This window comes from Petromyzon marinus, chromosome 1 (genome assembly GCF_048934315.1).
Source record: "Petromyzon marinus isolate PM22_M1 ecotype Great Lakes invasive population chromosome 1, UKy_Petmar_22M1.pri1.0, whole genome shotgun sequence".
Classification (NCBI taxonomy): domain Eukaryota; kingdom Metazoa; phylum Chordata; class Hyperoartia; order Petromyzontiformes; family Petromyzontidae; genus Petromyzon; species Petromyzon marinus.
The window spans coordinates 12586456-12608696 of NC_133667.1; the positions used below are offsets into that span (position 1 = coordinate 12586456).

Below are 22241 nucleotides of genomic sequence, written 5' to 3' on the forward strand. Positions count from 1 at the left end.
AAAAAAACAAAGAGTAACACCATATACCCCCATTCGCATTTCCGTCTCCGTATCATATATATATAAAAACATTTCTTACACATCATCTTCACGGCCTTAAATCGGTAAAGTGCATCATTTCAGCAGCATTGTTATAGCCCGCCAGTGCAGCACAGCAACATCAACTGTTGAACTGAACTTCCATGCTTCTCCGCCTTCACCCACCCACCCACATCGACGAGCGTGGCGATGATGCGTGGCCCAAGATACACCCGCAATCTGCGGCTGCGTGGCGAACCCCCTCATCCAGCAGTGGAATAACAAGACGGCACGCGATTTTTGACCCCCACCACCATAGTCACACGGCGTCACAAAAAGTCAGACCCCCCCTCTCTCAAATATGACGTCACAAAGCTCTGCCCCCCCCCCAAAATAAATAAATAAAACATGCTTCAAATCGCTTTAAACTATTGTCATTGTAGTGCGTATTTAATGTGGCGCTGCACTCTGATGTTGTAGGAGAAAACATTTATTAAAAAGTCTATTTAATAAAGTAGAACGTGTTGTCTATATTTATTTGAAGTTGCGCATTTTGACGTGACGTCACATTTCTCTTGGTTCTTTCGGTAAAGTCACCACGTAGAAGGGAAACAATAAAATAGTAAAAATATAAAACAATAAAATTCTCAGGACGTTTCGACTGCAACACAAGCAGCAATCATCATCAGGTGTGAAAACCACAAGAAAATTTGAAAAAAGTGGCAGTTATTAAAATTTTATTGTGGTTTTGACATCTGATGATGATTGTTTGTGTTGCAGTCGAAACGCCGTGAGAATTTAATTGTTTTATTTTTTTATTATTTTATTGTTTCCCTTCAACGTGACTTTACCGAAAGAACCAAGAATATGAATCCCTGCAGTCACGAAAGCTTTAAATCAAAATTTAAGAGGCGTTACAACTTTGTGGGCATCGCTCACGGGCGTCACGCGATGCCAAACATCCATTGGGTACGGGGGGGGGCAAAGTGGAGTGAAGTTAATGAAATAACTATTCCTGCTCTTTATACTACTGTACTGTAATGAGAACTACATCGTGGCTGATGGTAACAGCTGTACTATACTGTACTGCAGCTCGAATCGGCACCTCCGATTAGCACAGCTGTCTACGTGCGGTGCGAAAGAAGTCCAACATACTGTACACAACACGTGCTGTGTAATACACAACACGTGTATTATACACACCACGTGTGTAATACACAACACGTGTATTACACAACACGTGTTGTGTAATACACAACACGTGTATTACACAACACGCGACCCCCCACGAACGCCCACGTGACACTCCGCGCACCGGATGCCGTGACGTCGCTACTGACGTCACTATCCGGATGCGATTAACATAGCGCTAAACTTCGAGGCGGCACGCGGCTCGAGCTACGGCTTTTGCCACGAGGACTCTGTTTTTTGAATGTTCAATAGTGCGAGTACGAGTTTGCCGACGACAGATTTATCCACGGTAAGTGATGGTAATGGTGTTGAGGACGGTACATTGATCTTTGTCGTGTTGATTGCAGTTGGTTGCTGGTGGCAGTGGGGAGAGCTACTCTTTGCTCGTGTTGAGTGTTGCAAGTGATAGTTACGTGAAGATTGTAATTGTAGTGATAGGGGTGATGGTTTAGTTGCTTTCTGGTGGTGATTATGGTGATGTCAGAGACAATTTCCGTGGTGGTGCTAGTGATGCTAATGGCGATTGTGGTTTAGGTAGATGTTGTTGGTGATGGTTGCGAAAGGGCTCAATAAGCTATTAAGCTTCATGGGTAGTGATTTCCAGGTGGTGTAAATTCCACATTCCTATAGCGAGGCCCATATTTAAATATACGGACAACTAATTGATTAACACAAAGTGGCACTTAATTTTTTCACGAACTCTTCAAGGATGAAGGGTTCTCAATCTTTAAACGGGGATTTGAACTCCCTATTGAAGACAGTTCTGGGAGAGTGCCACACCTGCTGGAGAGATCTCCCTTGCTGCTCTAAGCTTGGTCGAATGAAGGGTGCTAAAGGAGGTTATTTAGGTTTTAATGCTATCTTTGTGCTGTGTTCCAGAACGATCTTTTGGAGATGGATCAACTCGATGTTCAGTCTGCAATTGTGCAGCAGGTCAGTAACTCACTTGACAGCAAACTCTTATAAGCAGACTGCACAATACAGAGACAAGCTCACTTATTTTTTTTTATCGTAGAGTAGTCGTGGACTACGTGTTTCACTGCTATTCTAGAATAGAACGATTACCATTGACCAATAAGCTCAACACACAGTGCAGGCTTTCAGGTCACTTCACCACCAAATGGGTGTATTACTAGTTCAACTGACAGCAAAGAATCAAAGTTCCACCCCCCCCCCCGGCCACCCCACATCGTGTAAGCTCTATAGACTTTTGGGGCAAGTGTTGTTAGTAAACGCCTATTATAACTAGTACCACAACGGGCCGCTTTGACCTAACGGTACAGACACACTTACACACGGCAAACTCACGACACAGTCAAGGCAATTTCTTGTCAGCTCAGTTCGCAGTAAGGGACTCTAGTACTCGTGAACCAACCAGGAGACACACGAGCTTATTACACAGCACACGTATTGGCAGGTGCTCTACTTGGACTTCATGAATGCGGTCAGGTTCGTGACCTGTAACCAGTTTCATAAAATACCTTCAACAATTGACCCTTTTGCTATATTTGTGTAAATTAGAAATCAATGGATAATGCAGTTGAAGATGTTTAATGGAATTGGGCACAAACCTGGGAATATGGGCACCGTTTAATATTCCCAAAGTGTCAGATTATTTGACATCATCGAGGTGCAATATACTATTATTCGTGAATCTCTATGTCTTGGATGCTGCTTGGTGTAGTGGTTTCCACACCAGAGGTCGCTGCTTTAATCTCCGAGCATGGCAGTTCAATGGGGCAAGTTTCTTAAATACCACCCAACAGTATACAGTAAATGGGTTCACCGCAGCTCGTCGATCATGCATAGTGAGGTAAAGCGTTGACCTTTTCCAATATATGAGGCCATCACGGAGGTGCAGGCCAAAAAATACTCTCTAGGGTAATCCTCTGAGAGCTTTGTGCGATTTAGGCCCTTCCACAAGCACTCTCTCAGTGGGTGTTTGTGTGTGTACCACTGTGTCTCTGTATATATGTCCATGTCTGTGTGCTTGCCCCCATGTTCACGCGTGCCTCTCTGTGCGCATCTCTGTGACAAAAACAGGCAACTCCATCGGATGAAGTCGTCTTCCCAGTGGCAGGGATGAGCTGCACACCACAAGGTTTTACTTCACTTTATTCAGCATCATTCACCACATGAATTACTGCCACACTCCTCTATAGCAAACACACATCCAGAGTCAATCCCTAAATGGTTTTACAACTCCATTAAGAGCACACATACAGGAGGCCCAAATCGATTCTCTTTAAGTTTAGCACTATATGCGTGGTTACTTTGTGATTGTAATTGTCCATAATAGAGGGTTTTTTTTGGGTTGGATCGCGTAAATATATAAATGTGTCGTTAAACCCACCACCACCCGACACAGCCAACTAGTAAGGGTTGTCACGTAAACCAAACATGCCAAAAAAAGTCACTAGTACAGCACACCGTTGTGTTGTAATTGTGTTTGTTACACACGTGTATGTTCATCAATGACTATGTATGTGTCTGTCTTTGGGCATGTGTGCGCGTGTAGAAATCTTGGACAAATTCCAACACAGGATGACAGCACAGGAATGTCAAGAAATCATGAAATTCAATGAAGTTTTCTATTTCAAGATTCGATCGGAACATAATGGCACTCGCAATGATGGCTACGATGACGTGAACGACCACTACATTCCAGTAAGACCAGGGGCAGCCCGTCCATATAGGCGACTAGGCGGTCACCTCGGGTGCCAAGTTAAGTGGGGTGTGAGATTCGAGGAAAAAAAATACAATAAAAATATACAAATTAGATCACGAAGATGTCATTATTTCAATTCCCGTGCGTGTAGAGGGACTATTAATTATAATTCCTTTCTCAACATTTATAATCGTTCCTCTGTTTAAAAAAAACACGCTTAAAAACAGATGAAGTGGGAAAATATGGGCAACATTTTTCCCCAGTTTACGTAAACCTCAGCCTACATCTGCCCTTGGGGGTCGGGGGTTGCCAATTGCATTGGTTCGCCTAGGGCGCCAGATGCTGGCAGCTCATCCTTGGACCGTCCCTGGGTAAGACTTTTCAATTTGGGCAACGTTTATTCCAGCTAATCATGCATCCCACTACAGACCCCAAAATGAATTGTTAATCTAGATTATTTAAAAAGGGTATAGCTCCAGTGGCTTCCTAATATTGGAAGGAAGACCGTTACACAAGGCCGCAGATGCGCATCTGAGGATACCATTTCACAAATACAGATGAAGGGCATTCTATAAGACATGCTTTGCATCGAATGATTTCGTGGTTTTTGGCAATGACAGCAGATAAAGCTTAGACATTTTCAGGAGTGCGGGAATGTCAAGAGCGGTGAGCAATAAATGAGCACTTGAATGAGCCGTGTGTTTCGACTGAGTAATGATTGAGCACTGAGAGAGGGCCCTGGTTGAGTGCTCAACACTTCTGTAATCTTGTTCCAGATAACGGATGAACACGTGGTGTACCGCTTCCAAGTACTGAATGTAGTTGGGACGGGGTCCTTTGGGCAGGTGCTCCGATGCCTGGACCACAAAACGAAAAGAGAAGTGGCCATCAAGGTGCTAGAGCACACTTCTAGGTAAGTTTGAACAAAGACATGAACCACATCTTGAAATCTGGTTTTGTAACTTGTAATAAGTTGTGCTAATTTACATATTGCAGAGGAAGTCTAAATAGTGATACAATTTAAAGTTGATTTTCTTTAACCTCGTGAGAACTCAAGAGACCAGAACGAGTCTCATTTGTAAGAGTAACCTGGAGCATTCGTCTGCCAGTAGAGGACAATGATCGCTATGTTGCACAATACAAATTGAGGAATTTGTCGAGTAAGTTTCGATATTGGCAAAAATTGTACCCAGATGCAAGCACACAGTGGCATACTCTTGCAAATGACGTCAGGTGATCTTTAGCATCCATCGAAGCAGACAGCATGCATTATTATGGTTATACACCCGCAGTATTAATCATTAATGTCATCAAGCACCGTCAAAATAATGTTTTATTTTTGATCAAGTGGCAGTCTGTAATGTTTATGGTTCCTGCCATGTGAATGTCGAAATGACACCACTGCCCAACAATGGGGATGAGTGCTGCCCTTTTGCTCATTCTAATCTTGCATATGGTAACATGTTCAGGCGCTAAATACCAATGCCAAGGTCTGCTAGCCACGAGGGGGCTTCAGGAGAGATTTTAAATTTAGCAATTCCGCATTAAAGGAGCACGGACCATAGTGGTTTACAATATCGTCCACAGTTTGGGTTGGTGCAGTAGAACACTTTGTACCTTACTCGCCGAACATAGCTGAAAACCAAGGTGATTCCAATCCAGTGGTGAAAATGTTTTTCCTCACTGAGATGCGATGCAGCAACTCCTTCGAGTAACAACCATCGACAATATAATAAATGTTTTTACCCTTTCTGGCAATAAAACAGGCGTTAAGATTATTGATTTAAAGCTTTCGTAACTGCAGGGATTCATATTCTTGGTTCTTTCGGTAAAGTCACCACGTAGAAGGGAAACAATAAAATAATAAAAATATAAAACAATAAAATTCTCACGACGTTTCGACTGCAACACAAGCAATCATCATCCGGTGTGAAAACCACAGCAAGAAAATTTGATGATTGCTTGTGTTGCAGTCGAAACGTCGTGAGAATTTTTTATTTATTCATTGTTTTCCTTCTACGTGACTTTACCGAAAGAACCAAGAATATGTGTTAAGATGTTCAAACCTCAAACAGAATGCTTTTGCAAGGAATCAAGTCTGCATTAACCACACGTATTTGTGGTGAACATGCACAAAACAAACATCCTCTGATAATATATGGCATTGTCTTTGAAACTGATTGAGCCACACCAGAGACAGCTTTTCTTTAGAGCCTAGTCTCAAACAGTGTTAGACCAGAGAATGCCACAAGGCGAACAGCACAAAGACAATGCCACTATCAGGGTATTTATAGCTCGGGGTGAGCAGCTACAATATGGGACCTTTATTGCCAGTATTAAAATAGAAGAATAGGTGTTACCCCTTGCAAAAGGATTCTGTTTGGTGTTTTAAGCCCTTAACACCTGTTTTTTTCTTTGCCAGAAAGGGTAAAAAAACCTATTCTTATCTTATGATACTGGCAAGAAAGGTCCCATATTGTAACCAACGACAACTTCCCAACCAATTGGTCCAGCCTCCCCAGTTGGCCGCTGATCACGTCGACCGGGCAGGGACGATGTTGACGTTGACCGGGATTAAGCGCTCACAGCCATGATTCTGGAGCTCTGTTGACCGCGTCATTCCACGTGTGGCAATGCCTACAAATGTGCAAGACCTAAGAGTGGGGTGAGACTTATCGATGCATTCCTTCCACAGCGAGACAATTGAGGAATGTGAAATGGAGGTGCAGATCTTAAACGCCTTGCAGTCCGAAGATGAGGAAAATAACTACATCATTCGATTCTTCGAATTCCTTATGTTCAGAAACCATCCCGCAATCGTCATGGAGCTAGTCGCGTGAGTAAAAAAAAGAAAAATCACACCCTGTGCACCACCATCGTGTTTATCCACAAAAGTTTATTGTTTTGTTACACGCGGAGGATTAACATTTGATGAATTTCAGATTATTTTTTTGTTTAACCGGGAGAGAACTCAAGTGACCAGGATGAGTCTCATTTGCAAAAGTGACCTGGGGCATTCGTCTGCCAGAAGGGGCGGGGGTGACTAATTCCTATGTTGTACAACGGCAAATAAGGACTTAATGGGTTGTCTAAATAGCTTAATGCCTGTTTCAATGCCAAAAGGGTGAAAGCTATTCTTTTATTGGCAATTAAGTAATTTTGCAGGTATTTTTTTATTTAACATCTGCTGTGAGACAAACAGTGTGTGAGTGTTAGTACAGCTGCATTAATCGGGGCGGCTGCTAGATTCGAACCATGAACCTCGACGAAAGGTGGGGAATCATGCTGCCATTAGGCCATGTCACCACCCATCAGACTGTACCAGCCGTTTCCATTTCAAGGCTTTATTGGTACTTGGTAAAATATAAAAGGGACACGGGTGGCTCCTTAACGTGGCACGTGACGATGCTCTCCCACACCTTACTGAATACATACGAGCTGAGTGGCACCACCGTTTAACATCGTACAGCACATTAAAACATAGCGCTTGCAAAATTAATCACATAAACAGGAAACAATGGCTCTCGTTATCTGTAAACGACATTGCTAGATAACGCAATGTCCTGTCTCATCCATTATCTTCATAATGAAACCAGATGCAACAGCAAATTCTCATAACGAGCCCTATGAGCCAGGTAGGGTGGTGCCCGCCTGTAATCCAGCACTGTTGAGGCGAGGGTTTGGTGGGTCACACACATTTTGATAAACTTCCTACCGTGGACGTCGAGGTGCCCATACCCTGGCTTGTCAGGAGAGGGCATTCCAGCAGAAAATGTAGACTCTACCTGTTCCACCTGAACGGTGATCGAGTGTTGTCCCCTTGTGTGGGTTTTTGTCTGGGTGCTTTGGTTTGCTCCCACATATAAACATGATTCTAGTGTGCTTCTACTAGTATTGTTACTCCTGCTATTATGGATTGACCTTCATGCAGCTAGCGAGGGATGCTAGGTTTAGTAATAATATGTTATGTATGTCGCTATTGTTAACTTTCAATCACATTTCTTATTATCACCGTTACATTGTTTTTATATCATTATTTTATTAATTTCTAGAAGGGTTTAGTTTAGCCCGATTTTTTTTATATAGTATAGAGTTAGACTAAACATTTTAATCTAAATTGTATTATGATTGTTATTGTGATCAAACATCAAAATGGGATTCTTTTTTTCGTACGCAGCATAAACTAATGGTGCTTTTTCTCGAAGATTTCATTGTTTTTGTAGGGGATGTTTAAATTTGCGTGCAGTACAATTTTAAATGTATCTTGTTATTTTATTGTTTGTTGCGGTTGCCACCCGAATCAAGAGCCGAATGGCTTCACAGGGTTATTCCCAATAAAATGAAACTGAAACTCAATTCATTTTCCGTTACTACCTTGACATAGAGAGAACCGCAGAACTTGGGGCTTTCTGTTGGCGTCTGCTCATCGCTTGGTTGACCACCTGCTTGTCTATGGTTCATCGTTCCTCTGCATACTATAAGTTGATGTATTATTGTTATTATTATTACTTCTCGAAGACAATGAGCAGGTCATGTTTCATCTTCATTACCCTGGGAAAATGTATAATGTGGTTTTTACATAATGAAAAGCCTAATCTATTGTAAATCATGATTCCTCCAGTTCATGAAGCGACCCTAAGCATTGACCAAGATAGTCGAAGGTGGACTAACCATTGACGACATCTTGTCTTGCAGCATCGACCTCTTTGATCAATTCCATGCCAACTCCACGATCTTTGACCCGTCAACAATCAGGCTCTATACAAGATCCATGTTGAGGGCCCTTGCAAAACTTAAGAAGGAGGCCATCATTTATGGCGACCTGAAGATGGTAAGTAAATACAATAGCATACTGCCGTCATTCATGGATCTGTGTTGCCTTGAGGCAACTGTGGCAAAAAAAAGTGAGACCTCTCTCGTAATTCAAAAAAATTGAAAACCAAACACCGAATGTTATTGTTTCCATAAATGTATAAAACAGTAATCGACATTTGTTTCAATCCAGGACATTGTCTATTCTCTTCTTGCTCGAGAGTACACTCTGCAGTTTATTTGAAAAGATTCTCATTTACATTCGTCACAATGACAACAGCTACAGTTGGCCCAAAGTTAGACACATTTCTTACACGAGTAAAGGTGAGAACCACCTTTTTCACTGATATGTAAAATGCAGTCTTAACTGGATGTCTAAACGGGTAGGAGCTGCATACCATGAATACTTTTGAACGTTAACCACTATTGCCCTTTGTTATTGTTTTCCTAGGAAAACATCATGGTCAAGGACCACGCAACCGGCAACATCAGGATCATTGATTTCGGCCTGAGCGTCATGATGACGAAGCCAAGTGAGTAGTTTTACTTGTGTTTTCGTGTGAGGGTGTGTGTGTCTGTGCGTCTTTGTGAATCTTTGTGAATATGCTGTGGTGTTAATGACGACACGAAGGCAGAGCGTTGTCGGGGCTGACGCCAAACGGTTCATTAAGGGCTTTCGCCTAGCTTTCGGTCAAGGGCAAACACAAGTCACTAGATAAGCTAAATCTCCCCAGGGGAAAAGGGTACTGGGAATCCCTACGCCTCCCAGGCTAACGGGCTCTTCCCACAGCACTGACCGACGGTTCATCCAACTCGGCCAGCCGGGTAAAGTAGCCCCCCCTAGCCTGGTGCTATTTCTCCCCTACCCTGGGTCCCAACTTCCCTACCGCTCACGATCCCGGCTCCCGGCGAAGACCCCGTCCACGTCACCGGTCCCCCCTCAAATACCCTGAGGGGACATGACATCGCTCCTCCCGAGGCGAGTGGGACATCCCGTCACCACTCTACTCCTCAACAAATATACGAGTGGGGAGCGCAAGTGCAGCGGTTAGCGCGGTGCGCTACGCACCCGGCCGCCCCGAGTTCGATGCCCGCTCATGGCCGATACAAGTGACGATTATCTGAACCGGTCCTGGGTCTCCCCTAGGTCGACTCAGCCCCAAATGAGCACCTAGTGCGGTGTGGTGTAAACATCACAAGGGAGATAAAAGCAGCCGGGTGTGGTGCTGGCCATCCACCCCCTCGTGCGCCACGTGCCGGCCTTCATAGGTGCTCGCTAACAGCACTTGCTCCAACAGTCTGTTAAGGCTATATGTGTGTTGGCACAGCAGGGGGCATAGTTGGTGCATCTGCCACTCATTTCGGTCCCGTGACCTGTCGATGAACCTTCGACACTTCACGTGGCCTCAAAGTGCACATGGCCTGGCACAGGCGCCGTGGTGACGTCACCGCCACTTAGTGGCCAACGGCGACTGTTATTCTAATGTGTGTGCGTGTGGCAACGTGGCATGGTGAGCAGTACTGCAGTGCACTGCAATCTCAGTGACTCAGTTTAATCCTCCGCCACAGAGGCCTTAATAGGTCATGTAGGCCTTAATAGGTGCTTGCAAACAACTTTTACCCAAAATTCAAACCATCTCTTGGAGTGCCACTCACGCTTTTCCAGTTTTGAGCCAATTGTAGAAAGATGCACATTCAATTGCTGTATAAAATGACAACGTTTAACATCCTACAACATGTTTTTTTTTAATCCGTGTGCACTAAAAAAAAAATATCTAAGAAAATAACGAGCATGGCCTTCTCGCTCAATCAGTGCTATTCCTCTGTGTGTGGTGTGCAGTTTTCGGATATTTCGGAACGTTGGAGTACATGGCTCCAGAGATATTGCTGGGCCTCCAACTCACCTGCGCAGTGGACATGTGGTCCCTGGGCTGCGTAATTGCTGAGCTAGCTTCAGGGCAGTCACTCTTCATGGCCACAGGACGTCAGATTGCCCAAATGATCACGGTACCTGAAATATGCCAAAATATAATCTCGTTATTTATGAATTTGAAGCCTATGGCTTAGTTTTAGCTGAGCCGGCTCACAATGCTAACGCCGAGTGATGGTCCATTAGTCGCTAACAACCATATAGGAGACTGCCGTGGATTGCAATCTTTGGAGCAATTATACTTTTGGCCTCATTCCATGGGAACAAATGTTGCTCTGCTGCCAGTATGTACATAGAGAATAGACATATCTTTAATGTGACCAGACACTAGTTGGACACGTATGATGTGATTTGGCCTTGTTGATAATCATCACTCAGAGCGACAGACTATTACCCTTTCCATTCTTTCGGTTAATTGTTCATCGCGAAGGTTCCTGAAGTCACTTTAAAGGGCAATATTTGTTAATTAAGTACCCAATAAAAAATGTAATCTATTTGGCAGTGGTGTAAAAGCATGTGCAGTCCTTGTGAATAAACGTTTCCGTTTTAGTGACATTTACATTTGAGGAAGTCTACTGTATGTATGTTTACAATACACACAGTCCAATGACCTAACCCATGTATATTAATTTCACTTGACCTGTGCACAGATTCTTGGTCTCCCACCAAGGTCCATGATTGATGCTGCGACCGACATAGACATTTACACCGGTGAGTGGAGGGGAGGTTGCTACTTCTGTTGTCACAATTATCCAGGCAAGCATTGCCGTAATGTACTTTGTTCGTAATCCTCGGAAACCCGTTTCACTCATTTTCTCTCCAACACAGACACGACAGGGTGCCACAGGGTGAACGGCAGGAAAGTCGTTCCAAGCACCACCTCTCTTAAGGAAAAGCTTCGGACTACGAACAGAGAGTTAATCGATTTTGTTCAAGGATGCCTTGAGTAAGATATACCTGTACTGTCTACATATGATCTTAATTCATCATTATTTTCGTGTTCACCATCAGCACTCTCGTAGAAAGAGTGCACACTACTAGGAGTGGTGTTTTACTGACAGGGAGTGGCTTTCTGTCATAACAGGGCAATATTTCATGCCTTGTGCCTTCTTGTATTCGTTTGCATAATGAAGGTAAATAATTGCATGTGCCACACCTCCACCCCATTATTAGAAGAAATGTAGACAGTAAATAAACCCTGACGATTCACCGTTCATATCTTGGCAGGTGGGATCCCGCTCGCCGGCTCACGCCTGAGGAAGCTTTGAACCACAGGTGGCTTCAGGACGACACCAAGGACGAAAGCCATGCTAGTCACAATGAACCGGATGCTGTGGACGCATCAATTAAAATGGACGAGATCGTGGAGGTGGATCGTGTGAGCCAATGCGAGCAGAGATGGACGAATGATTCTGGGTCAGGTCTCGAGGAAGATTTTGTGTCAGCCAAGAGCCAATCGTGAGTCTCCACGTGCACGTTGCATCTTGAAGAATATTTGTGTTGGTTAGGTTCTTATGAAGTGACTTTGATGTTTCTCCCTGCTAAATACTTTCTCTCTGCATGCAGCTCTCCTTGAGACGTTGCTCTTTCTCCTCTGCAGTCTGGAACTGTCCTTCCCCAGCCATCTTCATTGTCGACTTCATGCTCTTGTTCAACTCTAGGCTCCAGATATTCCTCTTCTCCTCTGCCTATAACTCTAGAAAAGAATCAGAATATTTATTTATACTGGAGGAATTTGATGAGCTATGAAGCTCTTTTTCACGGATGTCCAGTTTGATGTCCAGCAGTACTGGACATCATTCTAACATTGGTTTTCATTTATAGATTGGCCCCTGCCATGGGAATGTGGAATTCCCACCACTCTGCTTGCTCGTTTGAGTGTTAAAATGCTTTGGCTTTTCTTATCTTCAGAAGGGTTTGGAGTAGTGATAGGTATAGGGGCAGTGATCTACTTGACATCTGTAAAAAAAAGAGCTTTGTAGGTCATAATATTCCTACAGTCTAAATAAATATTCTGATTATGAACATATTCTGATAGGGGTAGACCTGGTTGTGGCTGGGGGGCAGGGCCAGGGAGTAGCAGTAGGATAGATAATGGAATTGTATTGCAGTAGGAAAGTTTCAGCACAAATAAAGAAAGGCAGACAGAGGCATAACAGTGGCCCTTGCAACTCTCTTTCAGCTCGAACGCCAGTTTCTACACTGCCCTGGAATACCAACGCAGCCATCAAGCGACCAGTGAAGCTGTCGCCAACACCGGAGCGAAGGCATCGAGGGGGCCTGGGCGGAGATTTGCCCGTGTGCGGCAGCGACTCCGGACATTTCTTAGATTTGTCCGGAAGCATTGCTGCTGCAATGCGGAAGAATAAAGGCCCCATCGTTGGCGCACCCCACCACTCCAGTACAGTGGAGGTAAGGGTTTGGTGGGTCGCTCCCTTTCTGTGGGCACCCGTATCCTGGCTTGCCAGGAGAAGGCAGCACAACAAAAATGTGGACTCCACCTGTTCCGTCTGGATGGGATTGAGTGGTTGTCGCCTCGCATGCGTGGGGTTTTTTTTCCGGATCCCCAGTTTCCTCCGACATTTAAAGCCACTCATTATTTGGCCGATAACACCTTGACGTATAGAGGACCTCAGAGCTTGGACAATTGTGGTTCTGTGGTTTCTCGCGTTGTGAGAGTGAGCGAGCACTGTGCACGTTAAAAGGTAAAAAAGTATTATATATCAGCTTTCACGACCAATCTTAGATTCATTATTCGTTACTTTGGGTCAGATCGTCGAGGTATCTGACAATTTTCAGCTTTTCCCTCTACTGACAGCCAATCAAACGATGTTGTCACGTGGGCAAAAATTCCAATTTATTTGGATTTCAGGAAACCGGAATGTTGAAAAACAAGCATTAAATAATGTTACGTAAGAGATTACATTCAAAAATAAGTGTTAACAATAACTCAGCTCTTATTTTGAGATCTTTAATAGAAGCTCAGCTCTCGCGTAATGCATGCAAATCATTCAGCTAAAGTACAATCAACAAGATAAATGTTCAATTTCAGAAAAGACCAAAGATCTGTATTGGAAAAGAAAAGGATTATTTTGTCTAAGAGTTCTGTTTGGGTGTAAGCTATTTATTTCATAATAATCAGAATCCTTCATTAACATAGCTTAAAAATACATGATCATCCCGAGGAAATGTATGTGAACATTACGTCACCGCAAAATATCTTTCCCACCAATTTTACATGGAGAAGATAAATCCAAATTTGTATTGCACTGCATCCAGCTGGCTGCTTCTCTCGTTGGTGTTCCACTCCCTTGTCACACGATGTCATGCAGCATCTTGAGACACGACTGGAAACCTGCTGTTGTGTGTCTTGAGTGCTCTGTCCCTTGATGACCCCAATGCTTCCCCTGGGTTTGTGCCCGGAACAGGTGACGTCACCGGGGGATGTCGACACCTGGAATGGAAGAGGCAGAGACCCCAGACCCCAAGACATCCTGCAACCCCCCACCACCCCACCTGCACACACCTCACACACACACCCCACACACCCACACACACCCCATCCACAACACACACCTCACACAGACATACCCCACACACACACACCCCACACACACAACCCACCCACCCACACACCCCATCCACCCACCACCCACTCACAACACACACCACACACACACACCGCACCCACCCACACACACCCCATCCATCCACCCACCACCCACAACACACACCACACACACCTCACACAGACATACCCCACACACACACACACACCCCACCCACCGCCCACCCACACACACACACCCCACCCACCGCCCACCCACAACACACACCACACACACACCTCACACAGACATACCCCACCCACCCACACACACCCCATTCACCCACACACACACCACCCACACACACCACCCACCTACACACATCACGCATCCACCAGCCATGCACACGCCACCCACCCAGACACACGCCACCCGCCCACACAAACCACCCCATCTACACACCACCCACCCACCCACCACCCACCCACAACACACACCACACACACACCTCACACATACACCCCACGAATACACACACCCCACCCACACACCACCCACCTACACACATCATGCACCCCACCACCCATGGACACGCCACCTACCCAGACACACGCCACTCACCCAGACACACGCCACCCACCCACACAAACCACACCATCCACACACCACCCACCCACTACCCACCCACAACACACACCACACACACATACACCCCACGCATAAACACCCCCAACGCATGCACACACCCCATCCACACAACGCACCCACCCACCACCCACCCACAACACACCACACACACCTCACACACATACACACACCCAACGCATGAACACACCCCACCCACACACCACCCACCTACACACATCACGCACCCACCACCTATGCACACACACACCACCCAACCATCACCCACCAATAACACACCACACACACAAACACCCCCCCCCTCCTTTCTCTTGACTCACTGTTAATGAAATAGCTAAGGATGTTTTTAACTCGTATATAATAATAACTGTAAATATATATTAGTTTAGTTTTACCGTGTATTGAATTTAGAGGAAGGCCGTCTCACCGTGAAAGTATTAATGCAGAAGATTTAAATGTGCAATACGTTTTACTTTCATGCAAGTTTGTTTTTAACTCGTATATAATAATAACTGTAAATATATATTAGTTTAGTTTAATCGTGTATTGAATTTAGAGGAAGGCCGTCTCACCGTGAAAGTATTAATGCAGAAGATTTAAATGTGCAATACGTTTTACTTTCATGCAAGTTTGTTTTTAACTCGTATATAATAATAACTGTAAATATATATTAGTTTAGTTTAATCGTGTATTGAATTTAGAGGAAGGTCGTCTCACCGTGAAAGTATTAATGCAGACGATTTAAATGTGCAATACGTTTTACTTTCATGCAAGTTTGTTTTTAACTCGTATATATTAATAACTGTAAATATATATTAGTTTAGTTTAATCGTGTATTGAATTTAGAGGAAGGCCGTCTCACCGTGAAAGTATTAATGCAGAAGATTTAAATGTGCAATACGTTTTACTTTCATGCAAGTTTGTTTTTAACTCGTATATAATAATAACTGTAAACATATATTAGTTTAGTTTAATCGTGTATTGAATTTAGAGGAAGGCCGTCTCACCGTGAAAGTATTAATGCAGACGATTTAAATGTGCAATACGTTTTACTTTCATGCAAGTTTGCAAACAAGCCTCGTGTTCAGTATTTTGTAAATACAAATTTTTCATTTGTAGCAATGTTTCTTGGCATTTATGGTTTTGTTGGAACGTTTATTAATATTGTTTTACTTGCTTGCACGACACACACATACATCGCGCGCATACACACGCTATTCACACACCGTGCACACCCCACGCACACACACAAACCATGCTTGCACCCCACGCACACATGCACCCCACACATATACACACACCACACACACCCCCCACACACACCACGCACACACACACCCCACACACACACCCCATGCCTACACCACACACACCCCACGCACACATACACCCCACACATACACACACCATGCTCACACACCATGCTCACACCCCACACACACACCCCATGCACAAACTACACACACACCCCACGCACACATACACCCCACACACACTCCACACACACACCATGCACACACCACACACACACACCACGCACACATATACCCCACACACACACCATATGCACACACCACACATACAGCCCACACATACACACACCATGCACACACACCATGCATTCACCCCATGCACGCACCCCGACTAGCGCTTAGGTCAACTAGAACACACAAACCGAACCTCTCCACCTGGGTTTTCATCCCGGCAAACCGAGCGAGTGACCTGGCCATGGGTTTCCCATGTGAGAGAGAATTGGCAAAGTTCGGTGTGAGATGTTGACTCCCGGACCCTGTGGTAAAACATGGGTGAGTTTGACGCAAGACCACCTCCGGGAGAATCCGCGTAGAATATGATGGTGCACCCAGATACACGAGCACTCAAGGGGGGTAAGTTGGAAAGGGCAGGGAGTGTTGGAATGCAATAATACTGTTTTCCTGAGACAGATAGTGCGAGTGGAAGAATGGCGAGTGTGGCCTGGGTGCATCATCAACACATCGTGCATCTAAAATTATCCCCGATTATGACAATAAAAACAGCTGTAAGTATACAGTGAGGGAAACAAGTATTTGATCCCCTGCTGATTTTGTACATTTGCCCACTAACGAAGAAATGATCAGTCTATAATTTTAATGGTAGGTTTGTTTAAACAGTGAGAGACTGAAAAAAATCCAGAAAAACGCATGTCAAAAATGTTATAAATTGATTTTCATTTTAATGAGGGAAATAATTATTTGACTCGGCTGCAAAACATGACTTAGTACTTGATGGCAAAACCCTTGTTGGCAATCACAGAGATCAGACGTTTCTTGTAGTTGGCCACCAGGTTTGCACACATCTCAGGAGGGCTTTTGTCCCACTCCTCTTTGCAGGTCTTCTCCAAATCATTAAGGTTTCGAGGCTGGCGTTTGGCAACTCGAACCTTCAGCTCCCTCCACAGATTTTCTATGGGAATAAGGTCTGGGGACTGGCTAGGCCACTCCACGACCTTAATGTGCTTCTTCTTGAGCCACTCCTTTGTTGCCTTGGCCGTGTGTTTTGGGTCACTGTCATGCTGGAATAGCCATCCACGACCCATTTTCAATGCCCTGGCTGAGGGAAGGAGGTTCTCACCCAAGAGTTGATGGTACGTGGCCCCGTCCATCGTCCCTTTGATGCGATGAAGTTGTCCTGTCCCCTTAGCAGAAAAACATCCCCAAAGCATGTTTCCACCTCCATGTTTGACGGTGGGGATGGTGTTCTTGGGGTCATAGGCAGCATTCCTCCTCCTCCAAACACGGCGAGTTGAGTTGATGCCAAAGAGCTCCATTTTGGTCTCATCTGACCACAACACTTTCACCCAGGTCTCCTCCAAATCATTCAGATGTTCATTGGCAAACTTCAGACGGGCATGTATATGTGGTTTCTTGAGCAGGGGGACCTTGCAGGCGCTGCAGGATTTCAGTCCTTCACGGCGTAGTGTGTTACCAATTGTTTTATTGGTGACTATGGTCCCAGCTGCCTTGAGATCATTGACAAGATCCTCCCGTGTAGTTCTGGGCTGATTCCTCACCGTTCTCATGATCATTGCAACTCCACGAGGTGAGACCTTGCATGGAGCCCCAGGCCGTGGAAGATTGACAGTTCTTTTGTGTTTCTTCCATTTGCGAATAAACGCACCAACTGTTACCTTATTCTCACAACGTTTCGACCATAACACAAACGGTCGTCATCAGGTGTGTCGGTTTGCATACATTTATTGATTTGTAAAGGTTTATTTATTTATAAAAACCGTCAGCGCCACGTGCAGCGATTTGGCAGTTTATTTAGAAGGACGAGTCCATCTATGTTCTGAAAAGAGGAGGGGGAAGATGAAAAATTAAAGTATGCTGTCTGAAAGCCACTGTAAGCGCGAACAATCAATTAAGACCTGAATGGTTTATCAAATCTTTCCAATGATTGCTAAGCCAGAATCCATCTTCTCGGTTGAAATTGTCTCTGTGTTTGTATATGTTGATAGCCTCATGAACGAATCTCTCATGGTAGCCAGATGGCTTACAAAGAACCTTTGTACGGGAAAAGTCAATGTCATGTGAGCCTACTGAATTATAACAATGATCTGCCACGGCCGAGGTGTTGGTCCTACCGTGTTTAAGGTCTGCTTTGTGTTCACGAATGCGGTCCGAGACATGGCGTTTGGTTTCTCCAATGTAACTACTACCACAGAGGCAACATAGTTTGTAGACACCAGGGTACTGTGTGTCCGGAATCACATCTTTTACAGACGGAACCAGATAACGGATTTTATGTAATGTGTTGAAACGGACCTGGATCTTGTGTTTATTCAAGATTTTGGAGATCTTTTTTTGTGATCCCCGCAATGTAGGGTAAAGTGATGGTTTTGAAAGGCTCCTCAAGAGGGTCCTTCTTCATGGTTTTAGTGATAGCTTTGCGGATTGTATAGTCAGAGTAACCATTAGCCTTAAGAGCTTGGTGTACGTGCTTGAGTTCACTGCCTATGTGTTCCAGGTCGGATATGCATTGGGCTCTATGATGCAGAGTCTTGATGAGATAATTCTTCTGTGATGGATGGTGGTGGGAATCCGGTTTCAGATAAGCATCCGTATGGGTAGCTTTTCTGTAGACAGAGTGGCTCATTGAACCATCAGGTCTCTTTTTAATTATAACATCCAAAAAAGGTAGCTTGCCATCTTTTTCGACTTCCATGGTAAATCTGATCGCTGGGTGTATGGAATTGATGTGGTCGAAGAATTGGTCTAGAGCAGGCCGGCCATGTGGCCAGATGACAAAAGTGTCATCCACGTACCTCTTCCATAAGGTTGGGCGCAGAGTGGCAGTCTGGATGGCGTCAGTCTCAAATTTCTCCATGAAAATGTTAGCTATAACCGGAGATAGGGGGGAGCCCATTGGGGTGCCCTCAGTTTGTTTGTAGAAAGTTCCATTCCAAGTGAAGTATGTATTGGTTAAACAGTGTCTCACCAGGGTGGGTACCTCAGTGTTTAGTCCTTGATGAACCAAGTCTTCAATGATTGCGATGGTGTCAGGTACAGGAACCTTGGTGAATAAGGAAACTACATCAAAACTGACAAGCAGGTCGTCTGGGGACAGGGAAATACCCTTGATTGTCGATACCAGGTGAGTAGAATTTTGTTTTATATATATTTTATTATTTTATTGTTTCCCTTCAACGTGACTTTACCGAAAGAGCTAAGAATATGAATTACTGCAGTCACGAAAGCTTTAGATAAAAATTAGTTGTTACCTTCTCACCAAGCTGCTTGGCAATGGTCTTGTAGCCCATTCCAGCCGTGTATAGGTCTACAATCTTATCCCTGACATCCTTGGAGAACTCTTTGGTCTTGGCCATGGTGGAGAGTTTGGAATTTGATTGATTGCTTCTGTGGACAGGTGTCTTTTATACAGGTAACAAGCTGAGATTAGGAGCACTCCTTTTAAGAGAAATCTTTCTGATTGAGAGGCGGTCAAATTCTTATTTCCCTCATTAAAATGCAAATCAAATAATAACATTTTTGACATGCGTTTTTCTGGATTTTTTTTGTTATTCTGTCTCTCACTGTTCAAATAAACCTACCATTAAAATTATTGACTGATCATTTCTTTGTCAGTGGGCAAACGTACAAAATCAGTAGGGGATCAAATACTTTTTTCCCTCACTGTATCAAAGTGTGGCATTGGCATTGTGTGCATGTTGAGTAGCGTGGAGAGGGTAGGCTCGAGAATAAGCGCGGCAGGCAGAGGCCATGCGCAAGATTAATTTCCCTGGCATTCAAGTGTCCAGCACGGCCAGTGGGGAAACTCTTCAACCTCGCTCCCGCTGATCCCCATCACGGATCGCGTGGCAAACAGAGGTAGAGGGGAGTCGGGGAGCACGTGTATGTGGCCTTACAGCAAGTCGTGTGGTGGACCGTAACGGGTGGAGGCCGTTCTCCAATTCGCCTTTAACGCAGCGAATACGTTCATCATCTGCACATGCTCAGAGTTCATCACTCCATCTTCTCGGCGGACAATATCTCAGCCGCATTCCATTCAGTAGATAAAACTCATTTGTGCTCCTTAAAGTGATTAGCCAGATTTTAATTATCTGATGGACACTTACAAGTATCCGTCCTGAAATAGTTGTCATATCAGCACCTGTCAAATCAGCAGCACACTCTGAACGTGACCTTCTCTGGCAACACTGTGAAACAACAACCCCACTCCAACCTACCTCGGTGTGAAACTGGTAGCTGCCAAGACCAAAACAAGGGTCAACCTGGTCCGCAAACTGGCTAGCACAAGCTGGGGAGCATCAGCACCCAGTGCTATGGACAGCAATGATGGCACTTGCGTACTTTGTAGCCGAGTACCGTGAACCAGTATGGACCAGAAGTAGTTGTTGGATACATGAGCCTTGTCCAAAATTTCTATTACCAATAATATCTGCCGATATATTTATTTTTAATAATAAAGAAAAAATAATGAATAAAAACACACAAACCCAAAAACACGCAATCACAGATGGAAATCGTAAAAATGCCATAAATGTATAGAATAAGAAACCCCAAGAGAGGGCAGAGAGGTTATCTGCGAAATCTCCAGACTGCCACGGAAGGACGGTGAAAAAGGGGTATCTGTTTTCTCTCACTCAAGGGTTGGAGAGAGAGACCCCGGCCGTCTTTGTCTCTCCCCGCAGCACGGGAAAATAATTTAGGAGGAGCCATCTGGATTCGCTGGGTGAAGGGATACCTTGTGAGGAGGGTCCGGTGATCGATGTATAACGCAGGATGGCTTGTTGACGGACACACACGGACACAACAACAACCGCCATTCGCCACTAAGTGGCGGTGACGTCACCACGACGCTTGTGCCAGGCTATGTGCACCCTGAGGCCACGTGAAGTGTCGAACGCCCGCTGGCAGGAGGTCACGGGGCAGACCCAGGTGCCACGGGTCGACTGACTGAGATGACTGGCTGATGCACCACCACACGGACACACACACACACGAACACACACACGAACGCACACACACACAAGCCACGCCCCCCCTCCACTGCGAAGAGCCGAGGTTCTTTTTGAATATAATGGCCCACCATCATCTCGACAAACCAGTCCAGCCCGTTCCAGTTAAGTTCGACACACCGAGTTCAACAGCCGGGAGCGGCAGAAGAGATGGCGAGAGCGAGAGGCTGGCTCTGAAGGGCCCCTCGATCAACCGAGCATGGCGAGACTCACAGAATTAGCGAGGTGCCACCGAGTGTGAGTTCAGAGCTGAGGGACGAAGTATCGCTCAAAACGTATTCCTACATCAAGTGCCAGCCATCCAGTAGCGGAAAAAGCTTGGCCAGCCGCCAACAAACAAAGAGTCAACGAGTCAGCGCCGCCAAGCAAGAGCGTGCAGCAGTCATCCAGCAGTGAAGAAGCCGGCTGTCAGCGAATCAGCGCTGAGCGCTCGGGGCGTCTCAACAGAGAGAGAGCGTGCGACTTGGCTCATCCAGCAGCGGAAAGAGCCTGAGCAGCCGCCCGCGAGCAAGAGTGTGTCAGCGCCAGCGAGCGCCCCGTGTGTTCGACCCACACTCGCACCGACCAGCTGAGCGCGATCGCGCATCTTCAAGGAGAGGGAGCTGCCCGCAGCAGTGACAGAAGCCACGGCCGCTGCGGGCCAGCGCTGAGAGCGTTCGAGCAGCACCAGGACGAACGCAGCGTGCCGGCGATGCTTCGCACCCCGAGCGAGAATTCAACTCAGCCATCGGTCGTGTGCCCCTCCCCCGCCTTCACAAACCCGCTTTCGCTGACGTCGCCCGATCACACGAGAATTTACCAAGAGACAATCCACCTCAGCCGTACCACATCAAGACTAATGATGAAGTACATTGAGATATCAAATGATAATGAAGAACATGGCTAACCCATTGAATTACGTGGATACGGTCA

The 22241-nt window shown here is 45.3% G+C and overlaps 1 protein-coding gene and 1 long non-coding RNA gene across 2 annotated transcripts; both read left to right on the forward strand.

The window, feature by feature from the left end:
- Positions 1 to 1593: 1593 nt before the first annotated feature.
- On the forward strand, positions 1594 to 3929 carry LOC142930180 (uncharacterized). Its single transcript, XR_012946244.1, has 3 exons — positions 1594 to 2142; positions 3253 to 3310; positions 3728 to 3929. It is a non-coding gene; the product is annotated as an uncharacterized LOC142930180 (long non-coding RNA).
- A 624-nt stretch (positions 3930 to 4553) lies between these two features.
- Positions 4554 to 15930, forward strand: LOC142929306 (dual specificity tyrosine-phosphorylation-regulated kinase 2-like). Its single transcript, XM_076070378.1, has 10 exons — positions 4554 to 4790; positions 6573 to 6713; positions 8573 to 8708; positions 9141 to 9222; positions 10530 to 10696; positions 11270 to 11330; positions 11448 to 11565; positions 11847 to 12077; positions 12802 to 13031; positions 14048 to 15930. Exons 2-9 carry the CDS (start codon positions 6595 to 6597, stop codon positions 12986 to 12988), a joined length of 1101 nt encoding a protein of 366 aa, XP_075926493.1. The 5' UTR covers positions 4554 to 4790; positions 6573 to 6594; the 3' UTR covers positions 12989 to 13031; positions 14048 to 15930.
- Positions 15931 to 22241: the final 6311 nt, after the last annotated feature.